The 17,069-nt window shown below is 46.2% G+C and overlaps 1 protein-coding gene across 3 annotated transcripts in view; it reads left to right on the top strand.

Annotated features, from left to right (window-relative positions):
- Nucleotides 1–17,069, top strand: part of LOC138567068 (polyamine-transporting ATPase 13A3-like) — a 656,189-nt gene that overhangs the window by 595,542 nt on the left and 43,578 nt on the right. For all 3 annotated transcript variants that reach the window (XM_069644931.1, XM_069644921.1, XM_069644914.1), the window contains one exon: nt 11,323–11,403. In XM_069644931.1, the coding sequence (XP_069501032.1) occupies nt 11,323–11,403 (81 nt within the window). The remainder of the gene's footprint in view (nt 1–11,322; nt 11,404–17,069) is intronic.

Below are 17,069 nucleotides of genomic sequence, written 5' to 3'. Positions count from 1 at the left end.
CTAGTTTCGATAGTCTTCTGACGTCTTGTTTTTTCTTGATCTCTCTTGAATAGGAGCATCTGTTCTTTCACGTTAATTGTATCTAATGTCAGCCAACTCCTAGATAAGACCTTGGCTTTCTTGGCTCAGTGAACTCCTTAGCTGAAATGTATTCTGTATAATTGAATTGCTTTTTGTAACTGCAACATTGAAATGAGGCCACCTTGCGTTGTTCAGAACTGCTTTATACGAAGTGGAAACATTCATTCTTTACTTAATCCATATGTATCTGAGGTGTATAGGTATATGTTGGCGCTTGCCGTGGTTTAATCTATTTAAGCATGTGGCTAGCTTCATGATTGCTTAGCTGCTTGCGTTTCATTACATCTGTACACGTTTGAACTAACTATGTTTCTTCATCAGGTTTGAGGCATAAGTCTCTTCTTGATCCCAAGATGTCACTTATCCTTGGTATTTCTCTGTTCTTTATAAATCTGCCTCTCTGGTCTGGTTATCTTTCTATATGGGTGTCGATTTAGCTTTGTATGATGTCACCATTCATCCTGGTCATTCAGTTTCTTTGTTTCATCAGGAATCTCGTTCAAATGGTCATCTTATTGTCTTGGATGCAAGTATGGTTTCCTCAATGGGTACTTTACCTTCCATATTCTCTTAGGTATAGGTATTCTTATGGGTATTGCACATAGTCTGCTCTCTTTTCTTTGCTGGTTCATCTGTTCAGGATACATCACATATTTTAGTTCATACGTCTCGGGTAATGTAGGCGGGGCAGGTGGAGTGGGGGTACTTGGCTCCTCCACTACACTATCTAGATGGGCTATCTCCTTCCTCAGTCTGCCTTCTATCAGAGCCCTCTCTCTCTTTTTACGGGCCCCTTCCCTGATCAGTATCCCACGCCATGTTGCCTTTCCCGCCTCCCACACCGTCGTTCTTGGTATCTCTCCCGCGTTGTTTGTTTTAAAGAACTCCCTTATTTCAACCTCCATCTCAGTCCGAAAGACCAGGTCTTCCGAGAGTGACTCATTATATTTCCACTTTGATCCCTTGTGTGGGAGGCCTGCCCAGTCCAAATCAACCGATACCATGTCCTGATCAGACTATGCAATCTGCGAGATCTCAGCCCATCGACACCTACCACAGGCCGCCTGTGATGTACAAATAGTCAATCCTGGTGAAGGTACCATGGGGTGTCGAGTAAAAGGTATACCCTGTCTCATTTGGGTGGAAACCCCGGCATGCATCTCGTAGCCCATAGACGTCTAGCATTTCCATAAGCTCAGCCCGACCTCCATCTAGCCGGTCTCCTGTTTCTGGACTACCCACCTGCCTGTCTAGTTTGTCTGCCCAGCGGTCAACATCCCCTCTCGGGATCACATGCCCAGAGGTCTCCAACATTATTTTCTGGAGTTTTCTCTGCAGAAATCGGGATTGACCCGTATAAGGGGAGTACACTGTTGCCAGTGTGGGGGTCAGTTTCTGTGCAGTGCCCACAATCACGAGAGCTCTACCTTCCACATCCGCCCACACCTTGGTCACCTCTAGCCCCAGTGTTCTGCCCCCATTCTCGGACTCAGGATCCTACGTTCTTCCCCGCATGCATATTTGGTTTCCTGCAGAAACATCACGTCAAGTCCCTCTCTTTGAAACTCCCTGGACACTAGGGATCTTTTCGTGGGCGAGTTCAGACCCTTAACATTTAGTGTTCCCACCCTGAGGAGGTTACCCCTTTGAAGGCCTAGTTTTACTGCCATTTCTTCCTCAACACCTGTCGACACTTTGATGAGCCCCGCCAGCCAGGCCTGTAATTCAGCGCACATGCCACCTTGTTTTGTGCTTGAAGAAGATCCCGTACATACCCTATCTCCCCAACCCTGTCCCACTCCTCCCCCCACCAATTCCCCATGAAGGCATCTAATACTGCCCGGTTAACATCACCAAGCCGAGTTCGGACCACCAGCGGAGACTGCATACCTTCCGGTCCTTTCCTAAAAACAACCACATTAACATTGAGCCCCTTTTTGTCGCCCCCCTCCCAAACGTCGCACAAACCCCCAAAATTTCTCACACTGAAGGTGCCCCATTGGCTGATATGTCACCCGGAGCGTCGAGGTCTGGTACGCCCACCGGTCCGCACTCCCGAGTACTTGGCTTCTCTAGAAACATTGCAGCCCAACATTATTAGAACCACTCGAGGTCCGGCCGAAACCTTTAGTGCAGCATTCATTTAGCCACATGTCCTTGGGTCCAATAACTCTGTCCCGGGAGTCCCAAGATCCTAACACTTCTAGAGCGTTCTCAAGATGGACCCACCCTGGGATTAACCTCACGAAACCAACACGTGGTTCTGCACCATCCACTTCCAGCTTTGTAGGGGGCACTGCATTCCCTTAGGTAGGTGCGCTGATGCCACCTAGGTCTTTCATCAGATGTCCCTGGGGAGGCATTCAGTCTCTATATTTTCTGGAGCATGGTATGCATCCCCGTCTTGGTCCTTGAATATGTCACTGTCTGTCGTCGTCTCTTCTTTCGTCTTGATTCTGCCTATTTTCCTGGTTGCCCAGAAACTCAGCGATGCAGGTTTTTATGTCCCTCTCCGTTCTCAGCCTCTCCTTTCGTCCTTCCAATTCGATTGTGAGAGAGAATGGGTAGCCCCATCTGTAGCAGATGTCTTTTAGCCACTTTGTGAGGGGCATGCACATCCGTCTCAGGGCCAAGGTTAATGATAACAAGTCTTTGAAGATCGTCACTCTGGCTGCGCCAAGAGTGACTTGACCACTACGTTTAGCATTTTCCAAGATTCTGGCCTTGTCGCTGTAGTTGTGGAACCGGACTAGGGCGGTCTTCGGACCTCCTGCAACTCCCCCTGATCTATGTATTCTTTCAGTCTTTGACTCGTTGATGGAGTCCTCTTCAAATAAAAGCTTCATAATTTCATGGAGCATCCTTTTAAGGTCCTGTTCGGACTCTCCTTCTCTTTCCAGGATGCCAAAAACGTCTTGGGTTGTTCTGCTGTTCATGAATCTCCAAATCGTCCCATCTTTAGGCGGATCTCCTCTTCCTGGGTCTCTATTTCGGTTATTCTTAAATCCATCTGCGTCTCGAGAGTGCTCAATGAGGTTTGATTGTTTTCAACTCCTTCGAGTCTCCCCTCCATCTTGTCGATCCTCTGAGTGATTCTGTCGACCTTCCTGCCAGTGTCTGCCCTCATGTTCTTGATTTCTTCCAGTAAGGCTGCCATGTCTCCCTTGGTTGCCGCGGCATCAGTCCCTGAGGTCACCATGGTGGACTTATGAGGGTTCTCTGGCTCAGTGCGAAATGGAGTGTGTACCTGTATGTCGCCATTTTCTGTCTTATTTCCATGAAGTCCGAGACTGACACATGTGCGTCGCCCCCTGCTCTCTCCTTGTAGCTCTTTCACCACCTGGCGGCCGTGTCTCCTTGGGGCCTTTCTCCTCCGTGGGCACTGTTGAGAGTGAAGCACTCAGTTTTCTTTTTCCTGAGTGCAACTCAGATTACATCTATTTTCCTCTGGCCCAAGTCCCGGAGAAGGGCACACGCCCCAAAGCTGGGGGCCCAACCTTCACAATGACTAGGTCTGCCGTGTTGTCCAGGAGGTCAGTCAGTACACTTCCCTTGGTTCACTGCAAGGGGCCCTTGCTTGATGGCAGGGGTCTTATAGTCTGATAGTGATCTTCGCCTATCGAGGTGGGCAATTGTAGACTGTGTTCCCTCCGCACTTCCTGGGCTGTGGTTGCGGTGGCTTCAATTGGTCCCTGCCCAGAGTCCAGAATGAGGGCACATGCCCCAAGACTGGGGGCCCAGCTCTTCGTTACTACTGTTCAGTTTGCAGAGGTGAGCAGCTACGTTGGTGTGTGTCCATATACTAGTTAGACCCCACTGTCACTGGGAGGGTCTGACCGGTGGCAGGTTATGACATCCAGATTAGGATCTTTACGGTCAGCAATGCTCCGGCTGTGGCGATGCCCCAGATGCCTGTCGTTTGAGTCTCCTTAAATCAAGGAGGAGGGCACATGCCCATAGAACAGGGGCCCACCCCTTCCTGGTCTTATGGGGCTCTTCTAGTTTCCCCCCTCCACTATGTAATCGGGGCACCGGGGCTCAATGTGGGCAGATTGCAGACACCACCTACACTGGGCGCGAGAAGGCGGATCCAGGTTAGTGGTGGGGGACCCTCAACGGGCACCCAAGTGGTTTATTCCTGTAGTTCAATCCCCCCTCGCTGTCTTGCAGCTGTCATGGCCCATGGATGGGGGGTGCTGTGTCCCTCAATGTCCCGGGACGCTCTGTCTGCAAGGCCTGGGTCCAGGGACCCAGGCGGGTTGGGTGTCCTCTCCAGCTACCTTGACCGCAGCCGCTGTGACTGACTGGGTTATCTGAGGGCCAAGTAAGCCAGCACTGTCCAGCGAGGGAAGGCCCCAAAATGAACAATAGCTCAGGTCCTCAGTCTCGCCCCCTGCCCCCTCACTGGTGCATGCAGTTGGTTGGCCCTAGTGTCTCCCCCTGCCCCCTCACTGGTGCATGCAGTAGGTTGGCCCTCTTCAAAATGTCCAGCCCACTGGGTTGTGGGGGTAGCAACCCAAGACCAGCACTCTACGTGTGCGGCTTCCTTGGGTGTGCCTTCACCTCAACGTTGTCGCATTGCCCACGGGGTGCTGGAGACACGGAGCGGTGCCCCTTCGCTCAGTCGAGGCCTCTCTGGAGGTTCCCCTTTTTGGCCAACCTGATGGGTCTACTCAATCCACCCTGCTATGTGCGGATCCCCCCTGCTCCCCCGTACCAGGTGGGCCTTATTTAAGAGCCTGCTCCCTCTTATCGGTAATACACTCCTCACCGGCCTCCTCTGATCTGAGGGTGACACCTCTCCACCGGTGCGCACTAACGTCAGGGCCAGCAGCGCAACCCGGAGGCCTCTCTGCATCCAAATCAGCCCTGTGCGGGCTTGTGGGCCCTGCACATGTTCACTCCGGGATGCCCTCTTCTATTGCGGTCCTGCGGTGCCCCTCTGCCGAGGTGCTGCGACCATATGGACGCCCGCAGCTCCTTCTCTCTGGTCTACGTCAGGGGTGGGTGGGGGAACCTGCCACCCATCAGGTGAGCTGCTTCTTCAGTGTGACTCGCCTCGATTGACACAGGAGGGGGGGGGGGGGGCAGGAAGTACCTGCGCTGCTGAAACCTTCAGCGGGGACATCTTCCAACAGCCTTCTGCCGTCCACTTTTCCCAGTCGGTCTTCTCCCCAAGGTTTGCCGCGGATCTGGTGCCGTTGCTCTGGATGTACTCCGAAGAGCCCACCAGCCTCCCAGTCACGGGGAGGGGGTTCCAAGCATCCGCATCCTCTCACAGCTGCCTCACTAGCAGAGTGTCTCCTCCTCTCGATCCGTCCCACGGTGCCGACGGTCATCTCTCGGGGTGGGGTTCACTTTTGATTTCGCCTCCGTGTGCAGAGGCGGTTTCTCAGCAGTCACAGGGTCAATTCTTTGTTCTTCCGCACAATGTCTGCAGGAAAGGTTCACAAACCACCTTATTCGTCCATTCTTGGGATGGGTAGGTCCAAAGTGGGGGCTCAGACCATTTCATTTTTACAATCAATTGCCCTACATGTCTGTCACCCCCCGCATCCTATTTTAGTACTGAGACGAGGAAGAGAAATGGAGTAATGAAGGGGACTAGATGCGGTAAGCCAAAGCCACGTTCTACTCTTTGGAGGAGGCCGACTGTGGGTGCAAAAGTTAAAACCACCCCAGCTGATCCTGAGTGCAGATAGTAGCAGAGTTAGAGGCTGTGTTGGATTGTGAAAACTGAGTGAGACACCAGAGACAAGCGAACTGTAAGCGGCAGCACAGAGGCAAGAGAGGACAGCGAGGGAAGAGACTATGCCAAAAGCAGTCTTCTGTCTGTTGACCGGGAACCATAGAAGGCACCCGAAGTGAAAGAAGCTAAACAAAAGTGGACCAGCTGACAGGACGTATGCCTAGTCAGTAGACCAGCAGAGAAGCCAATCGGGAGACGCGAGGGCTGCCCGATAAGCCCAATGAGAATGAATGGGTTACTGGAGAATCTTCCAATACTTGCCGCGTCGAATTGAAAAAGTATGGGAAACCAAGAGTGAATATTTAAAACACGGATATGAATGAGAACTTTATGAAAGAAGGGTTAGTGACCCAATGTGTTAAACAAGGAAGATATACATATACAAACAGTATTGAAAGTAGAGCAGAAGCCCAATGTTTAAAAGGAAAAGGCTGAAAGAGGGTTAGAAGCCCAACCAGTGAAGTGCTGAGAGAGTCGAGAACCCAATACTTGAAAGAGGGTAATACTATTGATGCAAACTTCGACAAGAAAGGGTCAGTGTCCCAACTTTGGAGTTCTGTGATAAAATGGATAAGAGAAGAGTGAATAGAGAGGAAAAGCCATAGCAGGTTAGTGCACCAGACAAACAAGATAAGAGGTAAAGTCGTATCCAGGCAGAAGAGTAAACCATGAGTGAGAAGTGAAAAAGTATCCTGGCAGGAAAGTGAACCAGAAGAGAAGTAAAGTGATATCCTGGTAAGGGAGTAAGCCAGGAGTGCAAAGGCAAATCAACCCGAAGTTGTGGATACAAAAAGGAAGACTCATACCCTTTTTAAGAACTGGAAAGAAAATCACAAAATACCCTGGTAGGAGAGTACACCAGGGGTGAAAAGTGGATAGTTTGAGAAATTGAACGTTGTAAAGAAATACATGGTTGGAGGAAATTCAGAGGAAGAATCTTGCCCTTTTGAATTTGATGAAACCATAAGGAAAATACATTTTTGAACTGCCAGAAGACCTTTTCCTCAAAGAACTATTATATCTTTTCTGTTCTGCATCTTAAACCTTGATGCTGAGAACTTTAGAAGCAAGCTACAAGTATATTGCTAACCGGAAAACCCTTGTGCAAGTTATATTGAGTTTCACCTCTTTATTTAAACATTTTAAATGTTACATAAAGAAAAACCAAACCAAATGGAACATATGGAATACAGCATAACCTCAGGTTTTAGTTTAGAGTTTAAGGGTCAGTTTAGGATTCTTGGGCACACGACGGAGGACACTCTTTTATTTAACATCCTGACCATTATGTTTTTTTGAGGCAGGGCACTCCCTTTTAGGGATAGATAGGATTTCCTCCAACCCTTCCCATTATTTTCTGGAATGAAGTCTGTAACAATCATTCAGCATGCCTCTGAGTCCGAGTCTTACTCTTGATTCCTTACAGGACTTTTATCCAGCCGCTGCACTCTGTACTGCTTTGGTAGTCTAGCGGATGAGGAATCTGCAGGAGAATGCAATCCATTGAAGGAGAAATTACTTACTGGTAATGTTCTGTTTATGCATCCTCATAACTCTCCCATTCGGCCCTTCTATGAAACTGGTCTGCAGTCCATAATTTGTCCTTTTCTACTGGGACAAGGTTATCTTTGGTATTCTCGGAAAGGACTGTGTGATGTTGCCCCCACCAATTCCGGACCCTGGACTTGATCTCCCAGAAATATGAAATTAGCATTTTGCGTGAGGTAATAGATTATTTTTGCCCTCATATCTGTGATGAAAACTTGCATCCAATTAATTTATTTAAAATAAACTGTCTCTTTCTGCGCTAATAAAAAATGGAATGCTGGGTAGGCAGCTCCCTGGTAAAAGGCTGCCCTCCAATACAGAATTCACCTGCACTTCTGTTTCAATCCAGCCGACTGCTGTTATCTTTCCGAGACATAGCTCTGCATGATATGGTGGAATAAACGCCACTGCAAGGCCGAACCGTGACACAGTTTGCTAGAATTCCTTATGTATTGTGATTCACTGTGCTTTGTGCAAGAGCCAGCAAAGCTTTATTGCAGTCAGCCAATTCACTTTGAAATGAAGTAATGTGCCATCAACAATTTTGCAAATGTGGAAGAATGTGCAAGCAGTTTACTATGATATAGGGGGCCTGTCATTCCTTCAAGGCTGGTGTGAATGTGTCCTTGACAGCTATGTGCACCAAGGAGCATTGGTTAAGGTTAACAGGTTACACCTACCTGCTAGCTTTAGGACGTGTGTGTGTGTATATATATATATATATATGTAGGTGCATTCAGCAAAGCAGTTTTGTTTCCAAGACATAGGCATTTGAAATAGATCAATGGATAAAATAAACACAGGCAATATCTGTCGGCGGATGAGCAACCTTGAAGATGCCATTTCTAAACCAGAAAGTACATTTTGGTTTAAATTTTGTTTGGTGAGAGGATTTGAAATGGTTATTATTGCTCTCAGATCAAATACTCAGAGTTGTCATTTTGGGATGGCCAGGGGTCACCACTGCAACCCCTGTGTTCTCCCTTGCTACCCCTGTGGTCTCCTTTTTAATGTTTTTTATTTAATAAACCGAATCCAGCACCATCTGGCTCTTTGCTTCTGGAGTGGCGGGCTTTCTTGTTCAAGTCTCTTAAAAAAAAAAAACCAGGAGGTTCCACAAATGAGACAGTGATCCTAAATAAGGAAGAATAGGACTAGTAACATTAAATGCTAGACTCATTCAAGGTTTATTTTAGGTGCATTTCAGGGGTTGAGTCACTGATTTAATCTGTTCTTAAACACCTCAAATTTACAATGCAGACAAAAACCTCCAAATAACATTTAGAGTATAAGCATCCATTTTGGACTATGTATTTTGCGTTTTGCAGGTTGCAATTATTGCATGTTTTTTTCTGCTGTTCTCTGTTACGATCATATTAAGATATTCCATCTCGGTGTCCTCAGTCACTTGACAAAATCCTTGTGCCTAAAAGCTTGCGTTTGACCATAGCACATAGTGGCCCTTGATTTCATTGTGCCACAATTAATGCTTTGTTGCAATGTGTCTATCTTTACCATCTCCCTGGCATGCTGTTCAGGATGTTTGTTTACATGTATGAGGTAATCAGTGCCCAGAGTACTGGATGCCGTGTGAGTGCACTGCTTTCCCTCCGCTATTCTAAATTATTTAATACACAGTTATGAGCACTCCCAGCGGTATGTATTTTGCCAAACTCTGAAGCCTAAAAAGTAGATCCACACGAGCTTGACATGTGGCCAAATTTGCATCGGACCTGCAGATGAAATGGCCTGCTGCCTGTTTAATTTGATCCACTACAGAGTGTAGTTTGCTTTCTGACTTTGAGAACATTCAGGCATGTAATTGCACATTTTTTATAGCTAGTAAGATAGTTCAGTGGGTTGAGCGCTCACTGCTGCGATGTCTGATCTGCAGGTTTGAATCTCAGCAAGGCCAGCTCAGCCTTTCATCCTTCTGAGGTCGATACACGAGTACCAACACAGGTTGGCTTATATTGTTTGTACATTTGTTCTATATAAATCGCTAAAGCGTAAATGCTATATGATAACACTTCATTATCATTTTGCCTTGGACGTCTGCTTACATTCACAGTAATTTGGTAATATGGGGCTATGTAGATATTAGCGATACATATGTTGATCCATTCTTGTATGAAATATATTTCACATTAGTGATATCGTAACCATATTTTTCGTAGTGTACTTAGGAACAATGCTATGTGATGCCACTTCCCGTTTTGTCAAGGAGAGAAAGGTCGTGTTCCATGGGTCACTTTGGGGTGGGGTCAAATGACATCGGTTCCTGTGATGTCATCAGAGGTCAAGGGTCGTGTTGTCACTTCCGCTACCCCTGCCATTTTGGTGAAATGACCTCCTTGCAAATAGTGGTGTACGTTTCTGTTAATGAACAATGACAGAGGAGAAAAAAGATGTCGAAATGGAGTTCAGCTGTGCAAAGTGCTATGGACATGCTGAGTGCTGTTTTGGTTTTACAAGTAAAGATATCTATGACCTTCGCAATGATGGCCCCTATATTTACATGCACTACCCATAATTATTATAATGTCTTTTACAACACATTTAATACCAGAGATTGGTTTCTAAGCGCAGGATCAGGATTCGAACCTGTATTGCGCTGGTATCTTGCTTCCAAGGCAAACGTGTTGCCCCTGAGCTATCACCACCACCCCACCCCCACCCATGAGACTCCAGCTTTCATACACACCTCACCCGAGTCTCTGGTACATAAGGTAGTGCTTATGTCAGCAATCCTTCAGCAAGCATGAACCAGCAAGTAACTAAATGCCAAGCAATGGGAGGAATGGCCACTAACTTTTCAGGTCAAATGCCCAGCTGGCCTGCTTGCTGCATCTAAACCTTGATGCCCTCCAGATTTATTGATACACCACCACTGAATGTGATCACCACCCTTCATCCATTGCACAACAACAACTTAACCGAGACGATGCAAGCAATGATGCTTTATTAGCATGAATAACAGACTCCAGTGTTACACTGTCTGTGCTGCAGCACCCATCTCTCACAGTAGTCCTGTAAACAAATGGCTGGTCCACACAGATCATGTTAATCAGCCATCCGACAAACTGAGTGCCATGACACTGGATAATACAACCTATGTCGGTATTTAACTCCCTGCTGTGGGCATGAGTAATCATGAATACTTGCTTAAAAATAATTGTCCTTTACTTTCTTTCAAAAATGAATATATTTAAAAAAACAGAGTGAAAATGTCTTCAATATAGCATCCTCTTGGTGAGCCAGGTCCCAGAGATGTGCAATGTTTAAATGTTATTAACTAGATAATCCATTTAAAGACTAGATGAGTGTCTGTTGAATTTGACTCAAGGTATGTAATGCCTTCATTTTACAGGTTGGGGGAGCATGGGTTTCGAGGTGGGTGGGGTTAAGGGGATATGGGTTTGAGGGGTGGGGGTGAAGGCTCACTACCCAGGGCCCCAAAAACTGTTAAGATAGCCCTGATACAAACGCAACTAGTACAGTCCTCAGATCAGCCCTGTGTATTATACATAATTGAGTATGCGTGAACCAAACTGGGCCAGCTCAAATCCCCTCATAGACCCAATGAGTAAAGATCTCTTCCTCATACCTAATGGTAATCCTAGGATATTGCAGCATGATTGGCCTTCTATGTAATTGCATCCAGAACACAGCTCTGAAACAACACTGCGCTCTGCCCCTGTCCTTCAGCAATCCAAACTGTCTAGACCACCTCGAGCCCAAGGCCAACATTAAGTAATGGAGCAAACCTGTGAGCTGAATTCTGCCCCTCAACAAACCATATCCTATTGCTTCAGGATCTAAGGCCAGAGAGCACTCAACAAAGCAGAGTACAATGTTTATCCTCTTCCATATACACTGTTATGTTTTCAGCTTCCTTCCATCGGATGCTAATCACTGCTTTGTGTGTCCTTTTATCTCTGTAGCTGGTGTGCATCCCCTTCGAGTGGAGGTTCACCCTGCTGGCTTTAGTCTTTGCTAATTTACTACTCTCTGCATTCCTGGAGGTAAGAAACCTACCCTTCATCCAAGCTACTGTGTTTTTCAAGTCCTCAGTTTATTTTTAGATTGTTTTGAGGAGGAGCATGAGGTGGGTGATGCAGAGTTGCTTAAGGCAACATGCTTTAGAAACGAAGTCATGTGATGAGTGCTAATCGAGGTTCTCCCTCCTGCGATCTTAATTTACCTTTTTGAGTGGCAGGATGAATCCATAAATACTGAATACCTCTGTCTATGATCCACCTCTCTGAACACTTAATAAAAAAATAAAAAAACATATTTATATTCTTTCCATAAACACAGAACTCTGTTTACAATGGTCACATTACAACAAATTGGAATCTCAGTCAAACCTACACCCAGAACCTTAACATTACCAACCCCTTGTTACTTACTTATAGAAAAGTTACTGCATACCCTCTGAAACTTGATTTTACTAGACCTACAAGTTGTGTGCATACAGAGACTGGATAGATGAGGCTTGAAGAAGAGGGTGGGGAAAGATTGTGACAAACCAGGCGGGATGAGATCTTGGTTATAAATCCATATATTGAGTATTCATGTCGCACACAGACTTCATTAAATGGACCCCAAATTGGCACATATTCATCAGAAGAGTTTCTTGGTGCTGGACACATTGGGCCTCATCCAGAGTCGGGTGGTATCCCAGCAGTAATACTGCTGGTGCAAATAGCGTTACCTCTGCTCGGTCCGGTGCTATTAGCGACGGATCACAAGTATCGGTTGGGCGGTTATTGCCAATCCCCATTGGGTCTGGACCCAATGGGGTTGGGGGTGCTATTACGATAATAGCTCCCAAAATGGGCGGTAAGGGGAAATGTATACCTCCAGCTTTTTGTTGTAATAGCATTACTGCTGCATTTAAGGGCTACCGCCCAACTCGTAATGAGGCCCATTCTCTTTTGCAGATTTCATCCTTTTGGATCCATTGTTCACACCATGACCTGTCCATGCTCTTCCATCTCCTAAAACATTTATTTTCCATTATCAGTGCCCTGTATATCTAGCTCTCGTAGGAGAAGTGCAGATACAGCAGGAAGAGACCTAGCACAGAGCCTAGGGGTATTAGGTACTCAGCAGTTCGTCACTAGCTCAATTCGTTGCAGCATTTCCACCCAGTGCTGTGTAATTGTGTTGCAACGCCAAAGCATATGTAGGGTTGTGCTAGGGTCCCTCTTATGCACCCAACACATGACTAGAGCGTACTCATCTTCCGTGGTGACTGGTATGTACATATAATTTAAAATTTCAGAACCAATAGATTGCCTCTCATGCTTTAATTATTTTTAGACGTACAAGGACATTTTTGCTGCTTTTCTGCTGGCATATTGTCTGTGCCTCTTAAGAGCAAAATGGGCATGGAAACCAGCTTTGCACAGCAGTAAGTCATTTTTATGTTTTTTTGCTGTCTTTTTTTAAATCTCCGCTTTTCTGCTGACAGGAAATCCTCTACCGTGGTCTCTCTAAAAGTTCAACTCATGTGCTGTCCTAACTAGCCCAGATGATATGGCATTGATAACGCGCCTGTACACAAGTGTTTCTAGACGCGCTATGAATACTGTTCAGATGGATTTTCAGACCCAGCCCTGTGGTTGGGTTCCAAGAGGCCACCTTAGTCAGTAAATGTGTTTGACAGTTTGTATAGGCAAAAACAATCTAGGCACTGTGTGCTGAGCAGTAAGGCATACTTAAGGAGTGAAGGGGTGGTGTGCAAGTGCAGATAACTACACATGGAGAAAGCCTAGTATTAGTCCAGACATGTACAAAAATATACTTTAACTATGCATGTGAAAGGAAAAGAACAATGTATTACAACATAAACAATATACTCTCCTTAGACATCTAAGGCAGATAACTAACTTTAGCAGTCCTTCCTTATGAGATAAGTACGCCTAGTACCGCAACAGTCTGAATTTTAGTTAACGCCCTGAGAGGGGATTTGAAAGTCTCAGAAGTTCCCCTGCACATCATTTGGTAAAGCCAACCAACCAATTGGTAAAAGATGTAATTTAAAAGCACCTTTAGATTTAAAAGGTAAGTTGTCATTTTAGTTGAACACTCAATCCCACACGCTAGAGAGGCTACTTGGCTAGAAGTGTACCGATCACAGCCAGGCAAGAGAGTGATTGGGAGTGGACTCTGTGCCCATAAAATCCATGTGGCGGGAAGGAGTTCACGAGAAAGCTAAATACCTTGCGCCCCTTAAACACCCTTTAAGTACTCAATCACTGGGGACGCTTCTGCTGTTGGTCCTGTCGATGGAGGTCTAGTGGTCACCGGTGCAGTGGCTGAACATTGTGTTGGGATTGTGTCCTGCTATGCAGTGGTTCCCATCTTTGGTTCTGGTACAGCTCCAACAGACTTGCAGATGGACAAGCTGGACACCTCAAGACAGCAGCCACAGCGGGTCCCGTGAAAATAAGAGACCTCCTGGGCACAGCAAAAGCCGGACAGCAGTGACAAACACCTGGTCTGGCGCCAGCAGGCTTGATAAATGACTGCGGTAAGCATCAGCCTCCAGGAAGGTCCATCTTCACCAAGTACAGCAGCTACAGCAACAGAGACTATACTAAGACACAAGTCTATGACCCACACAGTTACAAGTTATATAGCAGCACTGCAACTGGTGCAACAGAAAGGCTTACTCCTTCGGATTGGAAACCTATAGGATGGTCCTGGACACTTCCGACATCTTCTGATGCAGGGTGCAGGACTGGTTGATCCCATCAGTGCATGGTTTGAACACTAATGAGGGTCTCTTGTGGTCGGATTGAAGGCAGCAGTCTTCGCCGATGGATGGCTTTGAAAATGCTGGTTGTCCTCTGCAGAAGTATGTATGTAGGTGATTTATATAGCTTAAACCTAATTAGGAAAGAATGGGACACTGTATAAAAAGGCTAGTGGTACATGGTGATGGGTGATTGTTTTGTTAGTCTATGGACTGCATTTGTGTATGTATCTTGAAGTGCAGGGTTTTTGGTTCTTTTCAGAATCGCTGGAGGGAGAAAGCTAGCCTGATGTTGGCAGGAAGTTTGTTACAAAGCCTGGTTGCATATCAGTGGGATGATTGTTTTCCATTCTGGTCTTCTGGGTTTTCACTGTGGACTGCTCCTTCTGAATATTGGAAACTGCTACTGGGCTCCTGATCCCAAATTTGTCTGGGGGCTGTCCTAGCCCACCAATGGCAAGGATCTGCACCATTAAAATAGGTAAGAACTGCCCAGTCATGGGCCGCAAAAAAAGTGCATCTGCCCAGAAATATTTACTTTCGGGAATGTGTATTGGGTCTAGACAGTCCCAAACAGTTCACCCACTCAAGGCCACTAGATCGGGAGTCCAAGCCAAATCGCAGGAAATGCATTATCTATTATGGTGTTTCCTGACCCAAGGTCAGATGGACTGCCACAAAGCAAGATGGCCCAAGGACAGAACTTAAACCACATGCCACAACCATTTTAAGTATATTGAAGCTTACACCAGAAAAATAAGTATATCACAGTTCACTGCCACCAGACTTTTTTCGGCACATTAAACGGATGTTATGGAAACAAAGAAAAAAGGGAATCCAAATATCCATGCAGTTCTTCACTATAGGATGGTGGGTGCTACATAAACGCACCAGAAATCTTGAAAGGGCACAGTGCTCTCGCACTGGTAACCTTATGGGCTGTGAAGGGACCCCAATATAAATTATTTCATAAAGGTAAATGAAGTTAAAAATGTATTAGCTGCCTCCAAAGTCAGGTTAGGATCGAACACCTATCAAATTGCTGGGAGTTCCATTCGGCTCAATGAAGGCAAGTTGCAAAAAGAAAAGTCTTTATTTTTATTTGCAGCATTGTAGGCTTTTTTACTGTGAGAGCCGATTGTTCACTGAACAGGACCGCAGTGACTACACAATGCTTTTAAGCCCTGTGACCTAGCAATTTAGTTTTGTCGTTTTTTTTGTTTCACAGCCTGGGACAACCCTTTGTGCCTATGTGGGCGCTCTTCATCTCAGAAAGTTTTCTTTGTGTGAGTAGTTTCCAGTTCTGACTGGACGAGGGTCTGTCAAACACCCACATCTAATCCCTGTGTGCGCACACAAATGTGGTATTTGGGATGTGTGATGAATCTAGAGATATCATCACTACATCTTCAGGGAAAAGTCTCTTCCCATATGGCCATTGTGAAAGGCAGCCGCTATCTGATCCTGGAGTTGCTGTCTGAGGGAGAACCATATGGGCGAGACAACCCTGGATTATGATATCCCCCTTTCCACTCTGGGTATGACACCACTCCATTGAACTCCCAATCCTGTATGGTCTATTGTAGTATGGAACTAGAACCACTAATCCGTACTGACAACAGGGTCATTTTATGCTCTTGTAGTAAATTGACTAGGAAGAGGATGAGAGTGATGCAGAGCGCTGAAGCCACGAAACCAGAGACACGTGTAGGATGTAGGAAGGATTAATAGGTAGCGGGACATTTGAAAACATCCAGCGGCAAGAAACATGGAGAACCACTAATCCAGACTTGGGTCGGGAAACCGAGAGGAAGCAAGCTGGAGTGGGGTAGCAAGAGAGCTCCTACAGGCGCCATCACAGGAGGCTTGAAAGTCAGAGGTTTGCCGCGCAGAGGCTGATAGCATAGGAATCTGTGGAATGATGGCCGAGACATTGGGAGCACTGGATAACCGACGGGATGCCAGCAGGAGGAAGCAACCCACCGGGTGGTTTGCAGATCGCAGAGAACGGTGAAGCAGCCAGGAGAGACTGGTGAGCCCAGTGAGAGGAATCGGCACACTAAGGCGCTTCATGGCATATACCGCACACCGTTAAAGGACAGATGCATGAACAGGGTGAAGCTGAGCAGGGGAGCTGGTTGGAAATCAAAGCAATTGTTGAATGAAGCATGCAACAGAAGGTCATGGTTCAATGAAGAAGAGATAAAAGCGTGGAACTGTGAGCAAGTTAAAGTCCTGGCAGGAGAGTATACCAGCCAACCTGATAGCAATTCTGGGGCCTGCACCCAATTGTATAATTGAACATAAGTGTTTGGAAACAAATGAGGAGAGTGTGCCAGACCGACAAGACATTGCATGTAAACTGAAAATCAAGAGAGTGTGACATCCAGGGGAAGGGAGTCATTCCCCCTACACTTGAGACAGGCATATTGTGATTAGGGGAAGGGAATCAATCCCCCAATGATTGGAAACTTGTGAACACTGTCAAGGAGCGAAGCAAAGAGGAATAACTTGGCATTTTGAATTGTGGAAGTGAGATCGGGGGGAATAGCCATACCCTCTGAAACTGGATTGCAATGAGTCTGAAGCTCGGGGGAAGGGAATCCTCTCCTGAGGATTGTGGCACTTTGATTATTTCTTTTTGCACTGTTTGGATCTTTTTAGAACTCTGGAAAAGAGCTGAAGATAATCAGTTAAGCGTGTACGGGTCAGATTTGGATTTGGACTCAATACGGCAAACTTTACTTTGAGCATCCTTTAGTTTCGTTGAGGCAGAGAATCTCATTTTAGAGGTATGGTAAGATAGGATTTTCTCCAACCCTCCTTTTTATTTTAATAAGTCTTTACCAACCACTACAATGCCCTTGTGTCCGAGTCTTACTCCCGATTTCTTACAGTGGCCCATCCTGCTGAATGTTTGCCGAA

The sequence above is a fragment of the Ambystoma mexicanum genome, chromosome 1p (genome assembly GCF_040938575.1).
Source record: "Ambystoma mexicanum isolate Mex_15411 chromosome 1p, UKY_AmexF1_1, whole genome shotgun sequence".
NCBI lineage: Eukaryota > Metazoa > Chordata > Amphibia > Caudata > Ambystomatidae > Ambystoma > Ambystoma mexicanum.
The sequence above is the reverse complement of the archived record's forward strand: the minus strand, read 5'-3'. Positions and strand labels throughout refer to the sequence as shown.